General features: G+C 45.8%; 1 protein-coding gene across 1 annotated transcript in view; it reads right to left on the reverse strand.

Moving 5' to 3' along the window:
- COL26A1 (collagen type XXVI alpha 1 chain) overlaps positions 1-24,151 on the reverse strand; it is a 290,417-nt gene that overhangs the window by 253,997 nt on the left and 12,269 nt on the right. Inside the window, exon 3 of the mRNA XM_019545291.1 lies at positions 8,281-8,403. Within this exon, the coding sequence (XP_019400836.1) occupies positions 8,281-8,403 (123 nt within the window). The remainder of the gene's footprint in view (positions 1-8,280; positions 8,404-24,151) is intronic.

Consider the following 24,151-nt stretch of genomic DNA (forward strand, 5'->3'; position numbering starts at 1 on the left):
AGCCATTGAACTAGCCAAATTAACTGTTGTATAGGAGTGAGTTTACCAGACAGGTGATTTATTTGATAGATAGCCACAGGGAGGGAGGGAGCTAGAGGCAAGCATAACCCCTGTAAAATGCTAGCACTTCCTACCACCAACCCAGCAAAAGAGCAAGAAATACTGCACACACATTTTGGGGCACATTTTTACTTGGAACAGAATGGGGAAAAGCCATGTATTATTCTTCTACTTGTATTATAATACACAATTGCTGTAAATTTAGAGCATTCTGTAATCTGAAGTGCTCATCATGGATTCTGCTCTTCACATCATGAGGGCTCTAGTGGACAGTTACTGAGGAAACAGAAACAAAAAATTATATCTGCAGGAGAGGATGCACATCACTGGGTGGTGCCTTTTGCTTCTTCCACTCCTAGGTTCCCATGCAAATTGCCCAGGGTGGGTTAGGAGAAGGATTTTTGGGGGACTGCACAGCACTGCTTTTGTGAGAAGAGTAACCCATGCACACAAGCCCTGGTACTAGCACAACTGCCCTTTTCAGCTAGGGACAGACATTACACATAAACCAGTTTAAGTGATCAGAAACTGGTTTAAACCTGTAACAGAACATCAGTTCAGTGCACATAAACCAGTTTCAAAATGGCTGAAACTGGTTTAAGATGAACCTGGTTGAATGTAGTATCAGACAGAAGCAGGAGAAGCACCAGGCCACCAACTGTCAGCGACAACCTACTTAAGAGACACTTGGAGGGGCTAGATATGTTTAAAATCAGTGGGACCGGATGAGCTCTATCTAAGGGTGCTGAAAGAATTAACCGCTGGCATATCTGTTTGAGCATGCGTGGTGCTTAGGTGACGTCCCAGAGGACTGGAAAAGGGCCATTGTGGTCCTTATTTTCAAGAAGGGGAGGAAGGAGGATTCGGGTAACTATAGGCCCAAACCTAACTATAGTCTTACCTCTATCCTTGAGAAAATCCTTCAAAAAATTAACAAGGATCACATTTGTAGGAGTCCAGTGGCTAATAGTATGCTGAAGGGCAACCAGCACGGGTTTATAGCAGGTCAATCCTGCCTGACTAACTTTATTTCTTTCTACGACCAGGTCACTAAGAGCTTAGATGCAGGAGTCGAGGTAGATGTCATCTACTTAGACTTCAAGAAGGCCTTCAACATGGTATCCCATAGATTCTTATAAACAAATTGAACGGCTGTGCCATGGATAACTACAGTCATGTGGGTGGCAAACTGGCTAAAGGGTTGTACCCAGAGAATGGTGGTGGATGGGTTGGTATCAACCTCAAACGATGTGGGCAGTGGCGTCCCCCAAGGTTCGGTTCTTGGGCTGGTGCTGTTCAACATCTTCATCAGTGGCCTGGATGAGGGTATGGAAAGCACTCTGTCCAAATTCACAGATGACCCCAAACTATGGGGCAAAGTAAACACACAGATGGGAAGAAACCAAATCCAGGCATACCTGGACAGGTTAGAGAAGTGGGCAGAGAACATAGGATTCAGTTCAACAAGGACAAGTGCTGCACCTAGGGAGAGGGAATCACCAGCACACTTGTAGGCTGGGGGATGACCTTCTCAGCAGCACAGCGGCGGAAAGAGATTTCGCAGTTGGCAACTCCAAGGTGAACATTAGTCAATGTAACCAAGTAATTAACAGAGCTAACTGCACTTTGTCATGCATTTAGGTGCATCATGAACAGGTTCAGGGAGATGATGCTCCCCATCTACACAGCACTAGTTAGGCCACAGCTGGAGTACTGCATCCAGTTCTGGGTGCTGCAATTCAAAAAGGATGTGGACAACCTTGAGAGTGTCCAGAGAAACTATTTAGAGGTACTGCCTACCCGGAAGATAAAGCAAATTCAGCACTTCGGTGCTGCAAACCCAGAGTGCAGGGCTGTGAAAAGCTTTGGTCACTGAGATTTGGCCTGAATAAGCGGCCAAATCTCCCAGTCCTAATTGAATCAGGAGACCCTTTAATCTCTCCGAATCAAATCGGAACCCACCAAATCAATTCGGAGAGATTTGATGATTCAGATATAGACACAGCTTTAAATTTTTTTTCTCCATACCTCAAAGTACCAGGCGGCTCATAAACGCTGCAATGGTGGGGCAGATGGATCGTCCCATGGGAGCATGGAGGGGTCCCCAGTGTGCTCAGCAGCAAACCCAGAAGTGGACCAGAAGCTCTTCCAGTCCTCTTCTGGGCCTGCCGTGGAGCGTGCGAGGGGCCACCCTGTGCTGCTGTGGGACACTACATCTGCCCCACCATTGCAGTGTTCACAAGCCATGCCTGGTACTTCGAGGTATGTAGCAAAAACATTAAAAGCTGTGTCTATGGCCAAATTGCTGATTCTCCAGATCAGCATTGAATCTTTAGATATGGACTTGGCTGAATCCAGTAGGGACAGTGACCCAAATCAACAAATTGAATCACTGTCCCCCAATTCAGGCCGAATCCGAATTGAATATGGCCCATTTTGCACACCCCTAATAGACTGCTCAGGAGAAAACTGCAGGTGCCTGATACTACTGGCTTCAGTGAAAACTGTGTGCAGTTGATCCAACACCTGGCTCCCAGGGATTTAGTTACTGGTAAAATTGGAAACAAGCAGTTTTTGTTAATTCCTCAAGGTTGGTTAATTTATATGCAAAAATTGGTGCATCAGCCAGCTGCCTGGAAAGCTGCCCATGCGCCTTTTTGGACTGTAAGGCTACAGGCATTCACCATGGACATGCAAAGATAGGTTGCACTGCAGAGATGGAGAACACTTTGGGAAACTGAACTCTCCTTACAACCCAAGCTGTTATGCTGGGGATCTTGCAGATACTTCACTGTCAGATGCTTGGCACAGAGTCAAAATTTATCCAATAAGGAAAAGAAGCATAACACAAATGAATGGGTGATGGGAAACGGCCTAAACCTCAGTCTGGCTGTGCTGACATCTGCTTGTAAGCAGACTCTCTCTAATGAAACGCCCCTCTCAGCTGTCATTGCACGGTTGCAAGACACCTTCTTCTTTGGCTGGAGTTCCATTTGCTCACAAACCTTCTGATAACAGATCCTGATGGAACGAGAGCTCTGGCCCACTCCTTACACACAAGCAGATGAAACAGTTGTAGAGGCAGAGCTGTGAAAAATGGGGAAGATGTGCATTTTGGCCTGCCTGCAGCTTCCAGTCCTGTGGCATAACTCTGGTCACACCCCTCTAAATTCCAGGGTAAAAAATGGAAGGAACAATGGTCTTGAGTGTGGCACAGCACTTTCTCCTGGTGGTATTCCTGACTAAACAGTCTTGTAGAAGTGATGTAACCACCCTAGATAGAGCTCATTATTCTCAGAACTAGAACTTCACAAGGCAGGTCAAGTGAAGGATCCAGAGAGAGACTCCTCTACGCAACAGGGAAAGACTTGGAGGCTGACTGAGTAAAGAGGGAAGGTTATTTCTAGATATATAAATTTTTGTTGTTGGTGTTGTTTTCCCTCCAGGCGTAACTAGGTGTAAAGAAGCCTCCATCACTGGGCTTTGGACTGGATCATGGTATATGCACGGGAGCCACCCAAAAGTTTGATGCATATGCCTGGGCAGGCATTTTTGGAGGAGTGAAGGCTGCCTAGACCTTCCATGCCCCCTTTAGGCCAGTAAGACAGAATCCAAAGACCAGACTGAGTCCAGATGTTTAGTGCCTCCATGGCTGTAGCTGTATAAGTGTCAGGGAATTGAACCCAGATCTCCTGTGTGGTAGATAAGGATTCTACCACTGAACCACAGGAGACACCCAAATAAAAACGATTACTTCTTGTTTTAAAACCATTTTCTCAGTTACAGAAAGCAGCTGCTTTCCTATATTTTTCACACACAGGTGGTCCCAAAAGGAGATAGTCCCTCAACTGCTAAGGGAGACACTGAAAGAGAAGGGTTAGACTCCAAGAACTCATGCTCATGATCTTAAGAAGCGCATGAGAGGAAGGAATCCTCAGTCATTCTGGCATACTACCAAAGGGAGCACAGCGAACGTAGAAGATCAATGAGATGGACAGTCTACCAGGTGGTAGTTCACCCAGCTAGCCAGGGCACCATGGTCAGCACTGTGCATTAGCCACAAGTGAGCAGCAGTGTTCCTGCAGCTTAGTGTCCAAAAGGGACAGAGAAATCATTTAAAAGGCCTAGATAAGAGGTTTAAAAGATATAGGAAACTCAGTGCAGCAGGGGAATACACACAGTAGAAATCAGACAGGACCAAGAGATGGGGAAAAATCCTTGCTGCTTCCTCAGAAAGGCACACCACGTGCAAATTAAACCTGCAACAAAGCAATGGCCAATAATCACCAATCAAGTCTTTTACTGTCTTACATTTCATGTAGAAAAAGCAGCTTTAGGAAAGGCTACTGGAGAGACCAGCAGCCAAGATTAACAGGATCTCAAGAAAAGTAAAACTTTAAACCAGTAACCTGCACACAGCTCCCAGAAGTCCAAGCACTAGCATTTTGAGCCTAGTTTACTCCCACACCTGCAGTTCTTGACAGCAACCCTTCCCAGGATTTCTATCCATCTCTGCATGAAACTATTTAAATACCTGACCTATTAAACAATATAAAAAGGGGTTTGGGGCTGCAGGAACTTGGCCTGTCTATATTAAATCACTGTGCAATTCAAAGAGTTACCAGAAGATTAATGAGTGCCCTTGATCTTCATTTGGGGTCTCATGAAGGAACAATGACTTGCCAGGAACACTTCCAAAGAAAGCTTGGTATAGCCATTTCTGGCTCATAAAAAAAAAAAACCCCAATCAAGTGACACTGACACTCCAAGTCTACAAGATGTCCTGGGCCAAAGGTTATTTTGTGCCTGAACAGTTTGTCCAACTAAAACATGGCAATCCAGATTTACGAACAGCCACTGGGGTTAAAACTCCAGTAATCCTTATAATGCTGTTGGAAGTCACCATTTGGCACCCTTACAGATGTCACAAGTTCTTTGACTAGAGACATGGGTAGAGTTCAGCAAAACATTTTATTAGCCAATAGTTCACTGGGCAGGGGGGAGGGGGAGAGGAATGGAGGGGAAGGGGAATGCATTTTTCCAAAGCTATTTGTGAATTAAACTCAGGTTTGCGAAATAGTTTCAACTGAGAAGACTTTAGTGAATCTAGAACCCTAAAGTGAAGGGGCAGCATCTCCACCTTATGAGTGATTACAGCATTCACCTAGGAAATGGGATACCTCATTTCTGTTCCCTTCCATGCCAAGGGGATAAGTTTAAAAAAAAAAAAAAAAAATCACCAAGCGATGAAATATTCTGGGGTAGGTGAGGGCTGTCCACATCCCATAAAGATGGGAGTTTTGATTCAGGCACAACAAAACTGGACTTCTATTTCCCCTCTCTCAAGCAAGTGTCCTAATTACCAGTCTATAAAGGTATTCTGGAGGAGATCCTCCTTCAGCCTCTCAAACCTGTTCCCACTTTGTTACAGACAGTCATTGAGATGCTCATGATTCTCTACCTGGGTAGTTAGGCCATTCAACTGGGGAAGAGCTCTACACAGTTTCCAGTCCCTGTCCAGAAAATGTTAATTGGATATTAGTGTAGTGGAACAGTGCCACAGGAGACATCATACCTTGAAGTACCCAACATGCTGGTGGTTAGGATCTATTCCTGGGAGATACAGGTTCATATTTCCTCAGGTAGAAGAGAAAATTAAATCAGTGTGCTCCACTTGCCAAGCTATTGGATAGAACTGAATGACACTACCACCAGTTCTCAGTCAAGCCCCTTGTTAATTCAGTAGTGATAGAGATTAAGTCTTTTGACACCAAACAAAAGAACAAGAAGTTTGCTGTGTGGGAAAGGAGGAAGAAACCTATTTAAATTCCATTCAATCCAAACTAAAATATTTCAATTTGCTGGTGAACCAGGAAGAGTAAGACCAGTTCCTGGAACAATAATAAAATAGGGGAGCAGGTAAAAGACCAGTCTTTTTTTCTGAATCATAAGATATGGGTCAAGCACAAAGGAGGTCATTGCCATGCGACATCAAGACAATCAGTATCCAGCAGTTCTAGTAGTTCCTTCCATGTAACTTTATCAAAACAAAGAGCGAATAACCAAATTACAGAACTAAGGTATTTAGGAATGGAGGTATTTGACATCTGTGAACTAATATCATCTCAGGTGACTTTAACCACATGGCCATTTGTTCTCAAGATGGTTCCTTCTCTGCCATGCCCATTATAATGGGCCACCTGCAGCAGATGTGCATTTCTTTAAATCCATTTCTTTCTGAACCTTACTGCCTAAAAATCAGCTCACAACTCAGCCAAGTTTAAGTCAGTTCAAACCTTCTGCATCAGTAGCCTCAAAACTATTTCAATACTGGTGCTTCTGTGGTATTTTCAGTTCTGAAAATTCCTCTCTGCCAATCGTGCCAGTGCTATTTTGCAGCATGTTCAAAACAAGTTGCCTCCTAGAGAAATTAAGTGTCACAATATCAAACAAAAATGATTCTTAGTTTCATTTCTTAGGACTTTCATGGATAAACAAAAATACAAAATCATCATTTTATATACTACTATACTTTATTTGGAAAGATAGTACAGGCACAGGATATTGACCCAGTGATTGTCTGGTACCAAATAGTTCCAGTCATGTTAAAAAATAGATAAAACTTTCGCAAATTAAACAACATAAGGTTAAAGCCAACACCTTTAAAACAGGAAAAGGATCAAGTCTGGGAAAATTAAAAATGTCAATAGAAGTTTGGCTACAGCAGCATAAGACATAAAAAATGCTTCATATAAGCTGTGGTTGAAACAAGAACAGATAGATACCAAAGCAGATATATTACAGGCAAAAGAAAACTAAGTAATGCTGACCAGTGGCCAAATGGAAACTGGAGAGCAACTGTGGTAACAGCAATATGGAAAATTAAAATTCCATATGAACTTAATCATGGGAGCAGCTCAGAATACAATGTTTTGGAGATAGATTTTTCCAGGTGTTTATGACTGTAGTCCTACTAAGACAACAATGTTCTCTCTACATTATGAGGTGACTTCAAGCCCTATCCCATAGCTGAACAGAATAGTGATGAACAATTTCATTATTTTTACTGGCTAAATTAAGCTGCTGGGTCTTGTGCTGCAAAATAAGTTAGAGGTAAAATAAAAAAGGTGGAGTAGGTTTTCTTACATTCTTAGGGCATAGAAACTGTTACAACCTGGAAGGGGGGGAAAGGGCCTAACCACTTGAAAGTTTGTCAGCCGATTCGTTTTATCCATTTCATCCAGCTGCTCCTATGGCAAGGTAATTTAACACCATTTCATTATCAGCTAAGCTGTCCCAATTTAACTTCCACTTGCCATGGGATAAGAATGGATAGACAAAACAGGTAAAAACAAATGGAGGTGAACCACAGCAAATCTTCCCCCTTTTAAGAGAACATGGTTGTTTACCTTACTCCACATTAGGAATGCCCATAGAAACAAACTTAGTGTGGAAAAATTGACCTGGAATAACAGTTCTACACTATCTCCACTGTAGACCATGTCCCAGGACTATCATGGGTCAGATGGCACAATATTACCATAGCCTAGCAGATGGTACAAAGGATGAATTCACAAAGCCTTTAGCAAGTCACAATCTGTGCTGGAACTTCTTATCTATAAAGCAAGGATAGTAGATACCTACTCACCTTTGCAAAGAGCTTTGAGACCAATGGATAAAGAGGGCCTTATGAAAGCTCAGTTTTGGAAGTGACTGGGCAATTTTGAAATTACTCTGAAATCAGTGGGAATTAGCAACATGCAGCACCTTGCTAGATCTGCCACCAGGTGTCAAGTTCTTTTATTATTTTGTGCACCAGCCCTTAACTTCTAGGAACCTACTGGGGTGAAAGCCAAGGGTAGCTCAGCAACAGTGAGTTTGGTTACCTTAGCTCCTTGTGGGCTATGGTACTCCAACAGCAGCTGTACAAGACAAAACCATCACTGTTCTTCAAGAGCCAGAGGAGCAGTGTTGTCCACCAACATTCAGAGTCTTAATCTTGTTTGCATAGATAAGTATAAACACAAAACAAAGCTACCCACCTGTGGAAGGGTACCCCCTTTAGTGGAGTCATTACTGAATGCCATTCCTACTAGCATCACCAGGTTTAGAAGCAAGCCAGAGCCCAACCCTGTATGCACTGCATAGGCCAAACTCCAACTAACCAAAGAGACAGTATAGGATTGGATCCATAATTCGCATACAATTAAGGAATTTTACCTCACTAAGTTGGCACAAGGTCCTGGCCACCGGCAGCTCTGATAAACTCTCTGGATCACGGTTTCTGACCCATTCTGCACTTGACAGGAAACAGTCCGTGTAACAGTGTAGTGACACCAATGCCTGCAGAAAACATAAAACAAAAATGACAAGTTAAATTTCAGTAATGCAGCAAGCAAAACAATGGAATGCCAATCCCACACACCTTTCAGCAATTAACTTGTTTCAAGCCACAGTGGCCCCAAATTTGCAATCTTTAAAAGTACAGCTGCTATGTGGGAAAATCCCAGCTTCAGCTAGAGAAAGAAGTTAGAGATGGAAGAGAATTAATACATCTTGCCTGTTCCACAAAGGCCAGATTATTCATTCTTCTCCAAACATCTCCCTAACAGCTTCCAAATATTCAATCTTGATTTTACGTACTTTAAGCGAAATTAAGTAGGAATTACTTCTGCCATTATCCCTTTGCCCCTTACCACTCTGAACAATTCTATTTGTTAAGAATAACACTTTCCAAAGCTTAGTGAATTTTATTAGCAGTATACGCTGGTCATAATAGAAGCCCCAACTAAAACAGAAGCCCCATGGCCCTGCTGTCCCTGGATCATGCGGGTGGCCTCCTCTGGACCTTCTCAATGCTGTCCACATCCCTCCTGAAGTCCGGTGCCCAGAACTGAACGCAGTACTCCAGCGGCAAAGTACTCCAGATGGGAAGCCAAGGAATAGAGCAAGACATGCAAGAGGTCTGTGCTAGTGGTAGAGACAGATATTGAACCAAAACACAGCCTAGGAACCCAATCTGTAGAGCACTCTTTCTCCCCTCAGACACATAATGGTCAATCACACTGTTCACTGCTACAAAAAATTAATTAAGACAGGCAGTCACATCCAGCCAAGCAGCCCCTCTGTAGCAAGTATAAAATTGTGCTAGCAAAACTTGTGTCTGCAACTAAACAAAGCAACAGATTTGTGACTTTAGACCTCCCACTAGACTATGGACACTGCCACGAGCAGCAGGTGGAAGTATCTGCATTTCCACCATGTTCTGAATACACCAGCCACACCCACCAAACCCCCTGGGCCTCAGCTACACTAAGACCAGACACCCAGTGGAACCAATGCCTTGTTCTGCCACTATTAGGTAAGGGCTCCCAATCTCTTTTGTTGAAATGACGTTGCCACTTAACCCAGCCTTCATTGTTGCTTTCTAATTTTCTAATGGCTTAGCCCTCTCAGTTTCTGCTCCATCTTCCCTTTCTGATCTTCCTCCCCAGTGGTGACACATAGGAGGTGCACGTGAACCCCCTGAGAGCACCGGTGCACCCCCTGACAGGCCATGCTCCCTGTTTAGCTGGTGGGAGCACCAGTTTCCCCACTTCAAGCACCAGCTGGAGAGTGGGGGCTGCCAGCAAAAGTGACCATGCCACTTCCAGTAATGGCTGCAGGACTTCCAGAAGCGGCGTGGCTACTTTCACAGTGAGTGAGATTGGGAGCAGAGAATCCCCTGGTTAGTGCGATCAGCCACCGGGGGATCCCTCTGCCCCCAGTTGCTGACTGGTGTCGGGGGGGGCACGTGCCCCCCCCAACTCAAGAGGCACCAGTCACCCATGTTCCTCCCTGCTCGCTAGCACTAGAGGCAACCATGACTCCATAGCTTGACAGACTCATGCTGCACAGTCAAACACTGCAGGATCATGGCAGTGACACTAAAGGCGTGAATGGCTCATGCCTCCTGAGGCGCAGACAGTGGCGGGGGAGTGGTGGTGATGAGCAAGAACCGCCAGCAGGAGGCCATGGTGACCTCAGCAGCAAGGGCGGGCCAAGAGGGGACCACCCGCAGGTGGCTGCGGTGACACAGAGTGAGGGCAGGCCGAGTGAGGACCACCCATGGGTGGCCCTGGCAGTGTCAGTGGTGAGGGGGGGATGGGGTGGCAAGCGGCAACTGCCTGCAGATGCCCAGCAGCAGCAGCCAATCTTAGGGGGGAGCACCCCCTGCCGCTACGCATCACCTATGACTGGGGGCAATCAGGTGACAATCAAAAAGTTCCCAGACATGAATGGGGTGCCCTTTTCATATGCAATCACTGTAAACCAGCAGCGTGAAGACATTGGTTTTCAAAGGTAACCACAGCTTTACTGGCCACCAAAAGTTACCCCCAAATCATAGATTTCCCACGAACAGTACTACCTCACTTCACTTTGGGCTTGCATGCCACTTTCTAATCAAGGGAACAGACCCCATTGGGAACTGTCAGTCAAACAGAGCATTTCCCAGACCTACAAAGAACCTTGGAGTCATTGCTTTCAAAACTTTAGGGGTTTGCAGTGTATATTTTCAGCTCTGGTTTTTTTTTTGGTTTTTTTTATGGTCTGACTCAAATGGTTATTAACATGACGTGGTGCCATCAGGCCCCGTCTCTGGACACTGCAGGGCTCCGCTGTGGGAAGGTGTACGGTGGTTTCATACCCAGCTGTCAGGGTAAAGGCTTCTTGCCAGGAAGTCTTGGGAATAGAAGAGCAATTTGGGAGAAACTAAGCAGGAAACTATGTTAAAGATTTAAATGAAGAGATTATATTTGTTTGTACTGCCATATGCAGTGAAATCCTGCACACAGGACAAAACTAATTTCATGGCAATAAAACTAGTAAGATCAAGGTTGTGTCAATATTACTAAGAGTGACACAACTTTGACTACATTGGCCAGAACATTTTAAGATGCATGTGTGTAGGTTGCAGAAGTGTTATTCCAAGTAAATTACTGCTTGTGCTTAGCAGGCATCCTGCTTCACAAATACATACAGCACAAGTATCTGAGCTCTATATCCAAAATCCATAACAGTCAAACTTCATTGCTCCCCTCTGAATCATGCTTTAAGTCAGCATTTCCAATACAGGGAATTGAGCAGCAAGATGGAAAAACATTAATGAAGACTCAAGTCATCTGCAGATATTTGATCCTTTGATGGGCAGCAGACAACTTCAATAAGCTAAAAATTAAGGGGCCAAGGGTAGGGGGGAGAAAGGAGTGAAAGAGGGGAAAGAAGAATCCCACACAGAAGGAACGTAAAAGGAGGAGAATTGATCAGAAAAGGAACTGTTTTCAACTTGAAGGGGAAAAGGCACAAATTATTCTAAGTTGCTTTTCATTTCTCCCAGCTTAAGGAGGAGACTTTCCCAAATTACCAACTACAGTGCTCTGTGCTGGGGCATTATCGTGTCACGAACAGCAAAGTGTCCATTTCAGTGGAGGGAGGGATGGTTATGTAGTCTTTAACCTACAGGTGGGCAATTATTTCAGCTAAAGGGTGACTTAATGAGTTTTGGTGAGCTGTTGAGGGCCACACACATAAGATTAATGGTGAAGTTCTAATTTTAACAAATTATAGATCAAAAACAAATCATATGCTAAAAATAAAATACCTGCTATAAAATATTTAAATTTTATTTCAAAAAATAACTTTTGTCCTGCTTGATGTTTTTTTGAGAAGTGTGTGAAGAGATGATTGTGTAACAGCTCAAAATAAAGTCTCTCCCGCAAGGGAACCAAAATCAATCAGCAGGACATTCGGCCAAGGCAGCCACCCCCACCCTCGCCCCCAGCAGACCCTGCCACCTCCAAGCCATCCCCTCAAATCTCAAAGGAGCTCCTGCCTGACCCTGCACCCTAACACGATGGTGAACAAATTAAGAGGCTGTGACTTGGATGATTACACAGTCCGGTGGGTGGCAAATTGGCTAGACGGTTGTACCCAGAGAATGGTAGTGGGCGGGTCGGTATCGACCTGGAAGGACATGGGCAGTGGGGACCTGCAGAACTCGGTCCTTGGACTGATACTCTTCAATGTCTTCATCAGTGACTTGGACGAGGAAGTGAAGTGTACTCTGTCCAAGTCTGCAGATGATACAAAACTGTGGGGAGAAGTGGACACACCAGAGGGCAGGGAACAACTACAGGCAGACCTGGACAGGTTGGACAAATGGGCAGAAAACAACAGAATGCAATTTAACAAGGAGAAATGCAAAGTGCTGCGCCTAGGGAGGAAAAATGTCCAGCACACCGACTGCCTAGGAAATGACCTGCTCAGCAGCATGGAAGCAGAAAGGGATCCGGAGTCCTAGTGGACTCCAAGATGAACATGAGTTGTCAGTGTGAAGAAGTCATCAGCAAAGCTAACTGCATTTTACCATGCATCAGCAGATGCATGACAAACAGAACCAAGGAGGTGATACTTCCCCTCTATCGGGCGCTAGTCAGACAACAGTTGGAGTACTGCGTCCAGTTTTGGGAGCCACACTTCAAGAGGGATGTGTATAAACTGAAGAGGGGCCAGAGAGGGGCCACTCATATATTTAAGGGCTTGCAGGCCAAGCCCTATGAGGAGAGACTAGGGCACCTGGACCTCTTCAGCCTCCGCAAGAGAAAGTTGAGAGGCAACCTTGTGGCCGCCTATAAATTCATCATGGGGGGTGCAGAAGGGAATTGGTGAGGCTCTGCTCACCAAGGTGCCCTTGTGGGGGGTCACAAGAAATAATGGCCATAAGCTAGCAGAGAGCAGATTTAGACTGGACATTAGGAGGAACTTCTTCACAGTCAGAGTGGCCAAAATCTGGAATGGGCTCCCAAAGGAGGTGGTGCTCTTCCCTACCCTGGAGGTCTTCAAGAGGAGGTTAGACAGGCATCTGGCTGGGGTCATCTGAACTCAGCACTCTTTCCTGCCTATGCAGGGGGTCGGACTCGATGATCTATCAAGGTCCCTTCCGACCCTAACAGCTATTAATCTATGCCCCTCAAGAGCCATTTGTACCCCAAACTCACCTGCCCCCCACCCCTTCCCATCCATACCTACCCCCACGAAGCCTGCAGAAGCCCAGAAACCTGCTCCAACCTGCCCCGGCTCCCTACCAGTAAGAGACCCACACTTCACCTGATCCTCGTCTTGCTACTGACATACTTGTAGAAACCCTTCTTGTTACCTTTCACATCCCTTGTTAACTGCAACTCCAATTGTGCGTTGGCCTTCCTGACTTCATCCCTGTATGCCCAACAACACTCTTATAGTATTCCCTAGTTATTTGTCCAAGTTTCCACTTCTTATAACCTTCCTTACTGAAGGGTTTCCTGCTATGCCAAGCTGGTCGTCTGCCTTCCTTGCTAGTCTTCCTGCACATCAGGAAAGTTTGTTCCTGCGCTCTCTGTAAGGCTTCTTTAAAGCAGGGGTTCCCAACCCCCAGGCCATGGCCCAGTATCAGGCTGTGAAGGGTCAGCTGCCAGACTGGAAGTGACCACGGACTGGCAAACTGCAGCCCCGCGGAGCCAGGCAGAGAGGCTGCGACTCCTCCCACAGGGCCCACGGCACCAGTCTGGCCCACACCTCACCCCGCCTGGGGGGCATGAAACTAGCTTTCATTGGTGTTCCAGTTGGAAATTTCGGTTGCGGGGCTCCACGTGGTGGTCCGCAGTTTGCCAGGCTGCAGCATACAAAGGTTGGGAACCACTGCTTTAAAGTATAGCCAGCTCTCCTGGACTCCTCTCCCATTCAGTCTGCCTTCCCAGGGGATCCCGCCCAAGAGTTCCCTGAGTGAGTTGAAGTCTGCTTTCCTGATGTCCAGGGTCCTTACTCTGCTGCTCTCCGTCTCCAATGGTTTTCATACCCATATGCCCTCCATAGGGGTAAGCTGAGGCAGGAGAACACAATTAGGAGAGAAAAGGGGTTCTTCCATACTATGAGGCAGCTCTGTAACTATACTGAGCTCAATTCTTCCCACACTGCTTTAATGCTACTTCAGTGGATTTGTTTCCATTTCTCCTAGGAGAAGACAAACCAGAGAGCTTTGTCCAGGGGAAGGATGAAAAACTACAATATTTTTCTGTAGCAGACAACTCATCTATATAGAAAGTTAAATAATAGATCAGACTCTGACCACATAAGAACTTAATATTCCAGAAGGCAAATAAGATGGATGAAGACTTCAGACCAGTCAGGATCTGGAAGAGGATGAGAAGAATTAGAGAGAAGGCTAACTTGGTTTAGTAAATAGTAGCAACAGGCTGGAGTAGTCATTAGAAGGTACTTGAGTGAAATAATGAAAGATAAATGGACTAGACTCTCATTAGAGGTTGATGACATCAGCACCTTATTTTGCTGATCTAGACTTTAGATCCACAAGTAATAGATGCCTAACTCCTATTTAGGCATCTAGTATTTTGTCACAGTTAGGTGGCAATCATCAAAAGCTATGGGAAGTAAAGAATCTGGTGAATTATTTTTCTAGGAATATGGCAAGCATACCCAATCTGTATTCAGGGCATTCTTTCTGAGTTAGTCCAAAACAGCTGAAGTTCTAGCACAAATAACTTGCTCTTCCAAAGAATACCCTTGGTTGGAGCTTTTTAGGGGTGAACAATAGCTTGGCACTTACCAAATCAATGGGAATTGAAGTTTCCAAACAGTTATTGTGCCTTTTTCAACTTCCCCAAAGGTTTAAGTAAACATGCTTACCCCCTATGTATAAACTTCCAGCAACTTGGACAGACAATGGGATGGAGACCCCAGAGAGGTGAGCATTTTGGAGCCAGGAGTCCCAAGTGAAATCCCGCTGATGACCTAAATCAGGGGAAATAGTAACTCCCCTTCAGTTCTCATTTCATCCAAGCCCTGGCCAAAAGTGACATCTATTTGTGGTACATTATGTTGGGCTAATCACCTTGTTTCTTACAAGCAGAGCATCCTGTCATTTCCCCAATACCTAGCACCTTTTTGTTGGGATACGGACTGAAAACAAATGGTGTCTTTACACATGCTCCGGGGAGCAGGGGGGAGCGGGGAGGGCACATTAATTAGAGCAGCTCTCAGGAACCACTCCAATTAAAGTGCCTGCAGTCTCTCATGTATTCAGGGTCCCGCGCTTCAAAATGGCAGCAGGGGTGCTTTAAGTAAAGCTCATTCAATGAGTTTTAGTTAAAGTGCCCCGCCACCATTTTGAAGATCAGGGATGCTGAATACATGTGACACCAAGGATGCTACAACATGATAATTAGCACACTCCAGTAGACTCTACTAATCAAGTCTGCTTTGATGCGTTTTAAATAGAACGCGTTGGAGCCGGCATCGGGCACATATACAGAAGCCCAAAGCTGCTAGATGAAGGTTCAAAAGGGCATCACAGGTCATGGAGCAACAAAGCATGAACAAAGCTGGCCTTATGCCCATTACAGACATTTTAAAGATGACAACAGAACTTATGGCTGAGAAATGGGTTTAACACTGAAACAGGCACGGAAAACTAGCTAGTATCTTCAGATTGCAAACAGAAGAGAGAGTATAGTTAATAAGTATCCAATATAGAAGTTTCTTCCAGCCAAAGTACCACATTCTTCTTGCTTCATCCAACATGCTTTCCTAACAATTAAGCTATTTTTGTGGCAGTCTTGAAAGATTTTTCCTACCCACTGTAATGTGGCCATGCTTTTGGAGCTAGTAGTTAACGATCCTATCCTGATTTTGTTTTGAAGTACTTGAAGAGGGATAGGTGCCTAGAAAAGCTTTTCAAATATACATTTTCCATTTACTAAGTGGGTTCAAGCTTACAAATTAGAAAAAGTATATTCATCCTGGGGTATTTTACTGTAGACTAGAGGAAGAGAAGGAGCTCATGAAGACATGAACATGGCTAGGGCACTATAGAATAAATTGGGTTTGTAAAAATCTAGAACTTGGGGGCCATGTACAACACAATGATTAAGTCTGAAAGGACATATTGTGTATGCACAAGGTTTCTCCTTGCAAACCAGAGTCTCAACAGGACCAGTCCCCAAAATGTAAGCAGGCATTCCAGTGCCTCATTCAAAAAGTGATGAAAGGATCCCATCACAGCTTACAGAGATTATAAATGACCTCTAATATTATATACAGATGCAAGCAGGAAAGGTTTAGGAGTATAATTGGCACAGGTCCAGCATGGCAGAGAAAATGTTATTGCTTATACAAGAATGCAACTTAAGCTGAGTAAATGTAAAGACCCAAGTTACAGCTCCTTTAAGACTGAAACAGCCGCATCTTAACCATGTCCACTGCCAACCTGTTTTACAGATGCTTTGCAGCTTTGTATGGTATTTGTGTTCTCTTGGTTAGAAACTGGTGGGAGCCACTGCCCTGAACTCAATTCTGCATCCATTTGGTAGGAAGACCCTCCATTTCCCCACCCATTTAGCTCCATACGTGGTCCATTTTGCAGACCATCAGGAAGACTTCCATGGATGGAAGGGAAGAGAGTGCTATAGACCAGTGATTCTCAACCAGGGTGCCATGGGACCCCGGGCTGTAGTGGGATCCTTGTAAAGGTGCTGCCAACTATTACTGTTGTTAGGTGTGAAAATGTCTACACAAGATTCACAAGCTAAAACCAGAACTGCCAATAAAAATTCACACTGTTTAAAAAAAACATTTCTGATCCACTGTGGTCTGAGTTCTTTGCTTGAGCCTCTGATTTAAAATGCCACCAGCTGAAGGATGTAGAGTAACATCTTATTTCCCAATTGCATCTGAGATTTCACTCCCAGCATAATACAAATGCAGAGCTCACCAGGCAGCCTATATTTATTATGTAGAATGGGAAGATCCGGGTAGGGGTCCCCCCCCGCACCCCACTGGCTTGGCAATCAGCCACAGGGGGACCCTGGGAGTCCCCCAGACTCAGGAGGCACCAGTCGCCAAGCTGAAGGGTTATGGGGGGAGCCCTCTAGTGCGCTCCCCGGCAGACCCGGAAGCAGCTTTGACATACCAGGATACCAAGTGTGAATCAATCCAATCACATCCAGGCCTCTTTGGAAGGCCATTTTACGAGGTTCTCAGCGACTGCTATTGTGACAGCATTAAACAGACTGAGGGAGTTTGGTGAACACACATGCACCTGCCCTGGTAACACATTTGGAGAAGGAGTTATGTGCATTCTGCTCACTCACTGAGACAAATTACTTGTTATTAGGGATATATGAAACAGACCCTATTTGATTCAGATTTGGATTTGGCCCGAATTGGGAACAGTGATTCAATTAGTTGATTCAGGTCACTGTCCCCTATTTGGTTTGGCCCCCTAGTGCGCTCCCCAGCAGACCCGGAAGCAGACCAGAAGTGCTTCTGTGGGTCTCTCCATGAGGCCCAGCATCAGCATTCATGCTACCTACAAGTATGTAGAAAAAACATTTAAAGCCGTCTCTGTGTCCAAATTGCTGGAAGAATCTTTCCGAATCTCTCTGAATCGATTTGGAGAGTTCTGATTTGATTCGAAGAGATTAAAGGGTCCTCTGACTCTATTTGGATTTGGAGATTCAGCCACCAAATCAGGCTGAATCAAATTGGGGACCAAAGCTTTGCACGGTCCTACTCATCATACCACCTTGACCCGAGGAAGAGGTTAGAAACTGATTATCTAGGGTGTGGGCTGAGTAGCCCTCTGGAAGGAATTCAGAGCAGCCAATGACACACCATAGACTTGGGCTATCTTTTGCTTGGCAACATTACACAACAGGGAGGCAGAGTGTTGTTGGCCTTGGGCTTTTTTGACTATGCTACAGAGCAGGTTGGTGAGACCATCTCATTACAAGCTCCATTTGGATAGAAATGAATTCATGGAAGCAATAGTGTCATATTTCTTCTAATTGATACAGCCAGCCATACTGCAACAAGGCAGAAGTAGACAGGTCTATAGACAAGGAGAAGCAATGGGCAACATATATGCGGCTAAAACTTTCCAGTCTTCCAAAAGCTACCCCAAACCCAGTTCTCGTAGCCACTGGTGATGGAAACTGCATTAGCTTGGGATAACCACAATGCCCCTTCACTGAGAGAAGACACAGATGTAAGACAAGTTAAAGCTGCCCCGAAAGTTCTGCCAATATGGTTTTCCAAATCCACCACCCTACAATAAATAGTTTTCAAACACTTTTGCTTAAAATGGGGGAAAGTAGTTATCTGAAGGTTCTGTTCAACATCGAGCTAAAGCAAACAAATAATTCCATCCACTGAAGTAACCTTTGATTGCTTCATAAACTAAATTAATCTGAGTTTAGCAATCAGGTGTTTAAATCAACAGGATACAATTAGAAGAATAAGCAGTTACATTCCTTGTTGTCTCTTCTTGTTATGGGATGGTAGAAACTAATTTCAGTTTTATTCTACAAAATTGACCTTTTTAGGAAAACTTACAGTATACAGGATTGTCAGTCTAATAAAACTGGATTGGGGTAGACAAGGTCCAGGGACAATTTCACAGTATAACGCACTCATGGCATCCAATACACTGTGTTCCCTGCTACGAGTCCTAGAGTATAAGCCATTTTTTTTGGTTAAGAGCCAACCAGAAGGTGATTTCACCATGGTTTCTGTACTTTCTAAACATGTGCCACACACAGTTCAAAATCAGACACTAGCTATCAATCAACAAGAGAGACCTTGGCCAAGGCAGAGGAAAGTAGCTACCTTTCCAAGAAAAGATTCTATCATACAAGGACACTTTTTACTAACACCTGTTTCCACGCATTTGGACACCCAGATGCAATCAACTTTTGAAGGCTATAGAAGCCTCACCTATAGAGTTGGCATTTCTGTTGCTTGTGGTTTGCTCTAAAGCTCTTGGCTGCATAAACAACTGCAATGAATTACCTTTTTGTTTTCATAAGGCTAACGGACTGTATGTTATCCTTAGCACAGACCTACATTTAGGGCACAGAAAACAGTAGGAGTGTTTTGGTAACAAGATAGATTTCTCCAAGTTTCCTCATAACATTTTTCACTGGACCTATCAATTTCCCTGCAATACTGGAAAGGAATTTCAATAAAATCAGAAGGTCACTGACTTTTACTAGGAAAAGAGGCTGATCCAACTGAATGAAAGTGAACCATGTCCTGTTTTCCTATGTAAATAGTCCAGCATCCTACATGCCTTGCCAGAATAGCAAACCATACATCATGCACTGAAGCCCATATCTAGAAAGAGTTAGTTATTTATATATTCCACTAAGACAAGCAACAGAAATTGCCCCATTGCATGCCAAGAAAGCTAGAGCTTCAAGGCTGCCATGCACTCCAGCATTTCTCTTTACAGATAGTTGTTGTCAGAGAAAGGCTACAAATTATTCCATTCTTCACAAATACACACCTCAGTACACTCCTTATGAGCTTGCTACCTAAAGTTGCTGTGGCTGAACTGTGCTTTCTATGATCTGATAGAGTTCAGCATGTTCTACTAGCAAGCCTGCTCTGAAACCAGACTTAGGCTAGAGATGGGCTTAAACTAAATAATTTAGGAAGAGTTCAGATCTGATTCATGAGTTCAAGGTTTTTGAATCCATGTTTGTGGTTCAACCATGTGGCGGAGCACAGTTGGGATGCTCACCACGTGGCAGGGGCTGCAGTAGTCTGGGACAAAGCCAGCAGAGAAGGCAGCCAAGCGAAGCCCCTGAATGTCATCCTAAGGGGGGAGGTATGTGGCGGAGCACCTTTGGGGGTGCTCACCACTTGAAGACTTTCTCGTGCTCTGAGGGGAGCCTGCTTTGGAGGAGCAGCAGGGGAAACCTCCCCCAGGAACTATTTTAAAGGGAAAGGTGTGTGGCAGGGCACTGTTGGTGCCTGCCACTTTAAGAGCTGAGCCATGCAGCCAGCAGGTGCTTGATTGTGGCGGCCATTTTAGATCTGTGGCCACCTATATAAACAGAGCAGCTCACTGCTGGCAGACCAGGCAGTAACATTGCCTGGCTACATGCAACACCCTGGAGGTAAGGGCAGGAGCTAAAGGGGATGGTTTAGAGGCTCCTGGTCCTGGGCATGACCTAAAACTTCATCCTGCCGGGATTGGATGGCCTGGTGGAGTGCCTGGTGGCTCAGGAGCCCCGAGGAAATACCAGGACAGTTACCACCCCAGTGAAAGGCAGGTTGGGGCACCTTAACCTCTAGCCCCTACAACATTGTGGGTATAAGGGGGCCAGGCGCCACTATTGCCACCTGAGCCCAGGGAGGGTGTAAGATCTAGAAGGGACCAGGCACAGCTATGGCCACCTGGGCCCCACCAGCGAGGGAAGCCCTGTAGCTCCAGTGAGGGAGCAACGTGGAACCCCAGGGAGGGGCAAAGATGAGGGTGTGGCCCCAGTGAGGGGACGGAGTGAGATGTGGAGTCCCAGTAAAGGGGGAAAGCCAGAGGGCTGGGAGCCCAGTATGTCTGAGTGTATAGAGTTGCCCCAGAAGGGGCCAGGGCAAGCTTAGACCCGGTCAGGTGACTGGCTGGCCACTACCATGGTGAGGATCATGGGAGAGGCCCAAAAGACGGTACATCTGCCACCCAAGGTGTGAGCTAGCTAAAGCCTATGGCCTAAGGGGCCCGCTCCAAGAGGGAGTGGGCAGTACAAGTTGTCGACATGTGAAAGAGACCCTGTGAGAGGGGGTGGTGTGTGAGAGGCCCTAGCGAGAGGAGCACGGTATGAATGTGTGTGCGTCTGAGGCCTGACAACAAGGCCTAAGCTTGGTCCAGCTGTAGGCCAGGAGCACTGTGTCATCTTAATGCCATCTGAGAGGCTTGGGCTGTGGTGTAGGGAAGGAACAGAGCTGCGGATAGCACCCGCTGGCATCGGGGCAAGAAATGGGCAGCCTCCCGCCTTAATAAGAACCAATTAAGTAACAACAAAGCATGGCAGATGAGACAGGTGGACACCGTGCCTAGAAGCAGGTAGGGAAACCAGCACTGTGGCTGGTCAGGAAGTTCCCATTTTACCACAAACCAGATGTCAAGAAAAGTCAGGTGCAAAGATCAAAGCTGGGTTCATTTGCCTAAAGGGCAGAAATTTTCAGATTGGGGGTAAAAGAAGGGAAGGGAAGAAAAGCCCATGATGACTAGTAGGGTTGTAAAGATTATTTTTAAAAAGTATCCATTTAACCTCCTCCAAGTATATTGGTTAAACAGTCAACCAACAGTTCATACCTAGTTTGACCTCTGACAGGAACGGCCCCAACCCCTTATATCTTCAATGTGCACCTGGTGCTGTGAGGGCCCCAGGCTGCTGGCAGAGAGTTGCAGGCAGGGGACAGCAGTGTGGCAGGCCCCCGCCTGACTTACCTGCTCCCTGCAGCACAGGTGGTCAGGCTGCACACAACACAGCTGCCATTGTGTGGGCTAACAAGCCAGGCCATTGCTGCTGACACCACAACTGGCTTGTAAATCGGGGGCAAGCCAGGGTGAGCAGCTGGCTGGGATCTGGCCCCAGGGTGGTACAGAGTCCCCAAACCAGCTGACTCTCTCCCAGCCAGAGTCCACAGGAGCACGGGAAAGCCCTCACATGAAAGAGCCAAAACTCCAATGTTTGGGAGTAAGCAGATCAGTGCAGGGCATTGGAACCCTGCCCCACCCATGCCAAGAGACATTTAGTTGGTCATTTTGTTATCCTTTTCACCCTGACTACAGTACTACACAGCCAGCGGATGCAGATGGGACACCACATTGCTGTGTACCAATTGATCACATCAAACCCTCAAATGCATCCTGTGATCCATTGTAACACCCCAGAGGAAAGGGATGGGGTGTAGGGAAGAAGAAGCCCCAGAGAAGACACTAGAGGAGAGCCTGAGCCAGCAGGAAGATCTTCAATCAAGGGAACCGAGTACACCTCCCGTAAGTTGAGGCGGGCGAGTTGGCTCGAGGCAATCCAACCCCCAAGTGGCAGCACAGAGGCCTGCCACAGCAGGCATAGCTGAGCCACTAAAGCAGCACTGCCCAGCTGCAAAGATGCAGCTTCCTTTAGTCTTCATGGGCAGGGGCTGGGGCTACAGACAAAGACAGGGCTGCGGATTTCTCCTGTGCCTAGATCCTGCCACTACAGGGAGGGAGGGAGGGAGGTCCCATGCCCCCCACAGGGGTCAGACAGGGCCTTCCTGCTGCATCAGTGAAACTCCAAGCTGCGCAGTGAGTCTGCCCAGCTCCCCTGCAGCAGCAGCAAGGCCCCGTCAAGATGATAAGCTCCCCATGCTTGTGCTGCTGCAGCCCGGACCTAGAAGGCTCCTCTGCACTGCCAGGCTGGGGCCGCCCCAGCTCAACCCAGGGGAAGAAGGGGTCTGGTCCCAATGGGGCAGCCTCCACCAAGTGCGCTGTGTCCTTCCCTCTCCTGCCCATGGTGCAGGGACTGTGAAGGACTGGCTCAAGCTGAGGAGGCACTGTGGCAGCTAGAGCAGCTGGCACTGAGTCTGAACAATCACCACTGGCCCCTCACGCATTAAGTGTGGCCCCAGAGCATTCCTGAGGGGCAGTGGTATAGCTGCTTCATCTTGGGAGGCTGCTGTTGCAGCCTTAACACTCCCCCAAGATTCCTGCTGCACCCCACAAACTTACTTGGCATTGGAGCAAGTTATGCAGTTTGCTCAAGTTGAAACAGGAAGGCCGTGACTGAGCCTAGAAATTGAAGCCAGGTCACCCAAGTTCCAACCCAACATCTTACTAACAAGCTCCTCTTCCCCTTCACATGCTATCCAATTTGCAATTCAAACCACACTCCCATTAATCAGTACCTAAAAACTGCATCAATGGGTATATGCCAAATCCAGAGAACCAACCAATTTCTTCCTAAAATGTGATCCAGGAAACCCCTTAAAAAAAAGAAATGGAAAAGCTTCTAACTTAAATATTAGAATCCAAAAGAGGGGATCGGGGGGTCAGAAAGAGAGCTGAATTAAGGCTGATCAAGGGGTAGAATAGCTATTTACTGCCATCTCATAAGAAGGTAATATTTTGAGAAAGGTTGCTGTAAATCAGAGATGTCAACTCTGGAGGGAGAAGTGACAAGTTATTGTCACAGCAAATCACTTGCAGCCCAATACACTGGGAGCTCTAGTGTTTTTGGATGATTGCTGGTGTTTCTCATCCAGGTAGAAGAACAGCAGCCAGGTGGGAGCAGAGGCAAAGAATGCATCTTGCAGACGTTCCAGTTCTCTCTTTCTCCTGTGTCAACTGCAGCAGCGCAGGGACACAGCCAGGCACCTGCAGCAAAACGGAAGTATCATCTTCCGGTTGCTGGTGCAGTCATAGCACCAACTTTTTATCATCCACCCCTACCCTGTCTCCTACCCTCAAGCCAGCTCCCAAGGCAGTTTCCCCTATCACCCAAGCCATTTCCTTGCTGAAACAATTTGGCCAAATTCATGAGTAGCTTCAAGTCTCCCTAATCGGCCCCTTTTTTTTGTTTTGAAGAATTGTCTACTTCTGCTTAAACACACATTTGATGTGATAATAAACAGAATATAGAAATTTATTATTTAGAAAGCTGGGGGTTCTTTTGCAGAGCAAATAAGAAACATAATTTGCCAAAAGAAAAATAAACCAGAACCTTATAAGACAGTTGACTCTGCTACAGAGAACTCTCCATATTGCTTGGATCAGCAGGCACTGAAAAGGAGAACAGAATGAATGCCTGGAACACCGACCATTGAGAGAGACCACAGAAGCAAGACATTTCAATAACTAATTTAGAGTCTCTTCTGCAGAAGAAGCAGAACTTCTACACTGCAGATGCTGAAAACAGCTTATTCTTTGACACAACAAGGCTCAGGCTGTTCTAATAAACAAGAGAAACTGCTTAAGTAACTGAGAGATATTCCAGAAAGCCTCAAATTATAATAGCCAGTGCAACCAGCTCTGCCTATTATTATAGGTGGGAAGTGTCAAGCAACCATAAAATCCTGTTTCCAGTTTCGTATATAACTTTGCCAAACTATTTAGGCTGAAATTTTATATGCAAGTGTCTGCTTCAGGCTGAATTTTTTTTTGATTGGATAAAAGAGGAACTAACCTCCCCAGGGGCCAGTATTAGAACAACGGGTGGGGGATGGAGTCAGG

This window comes from Crocodylus porosus, unplaced genomic scaffold, assembly GCF_001723895.1.
Source record: "Crocodylus porosus isolate Cpor-Errol unplaced genomic scaffold, CroPor_comp1, whole genome shotgun sequence".
Classification (NCBI taxonomy): Eukaryota; Metazoa; Chordata; order Crocodylia; family Crocodylidae; genus Crocodylus; species Crocodylus porosus.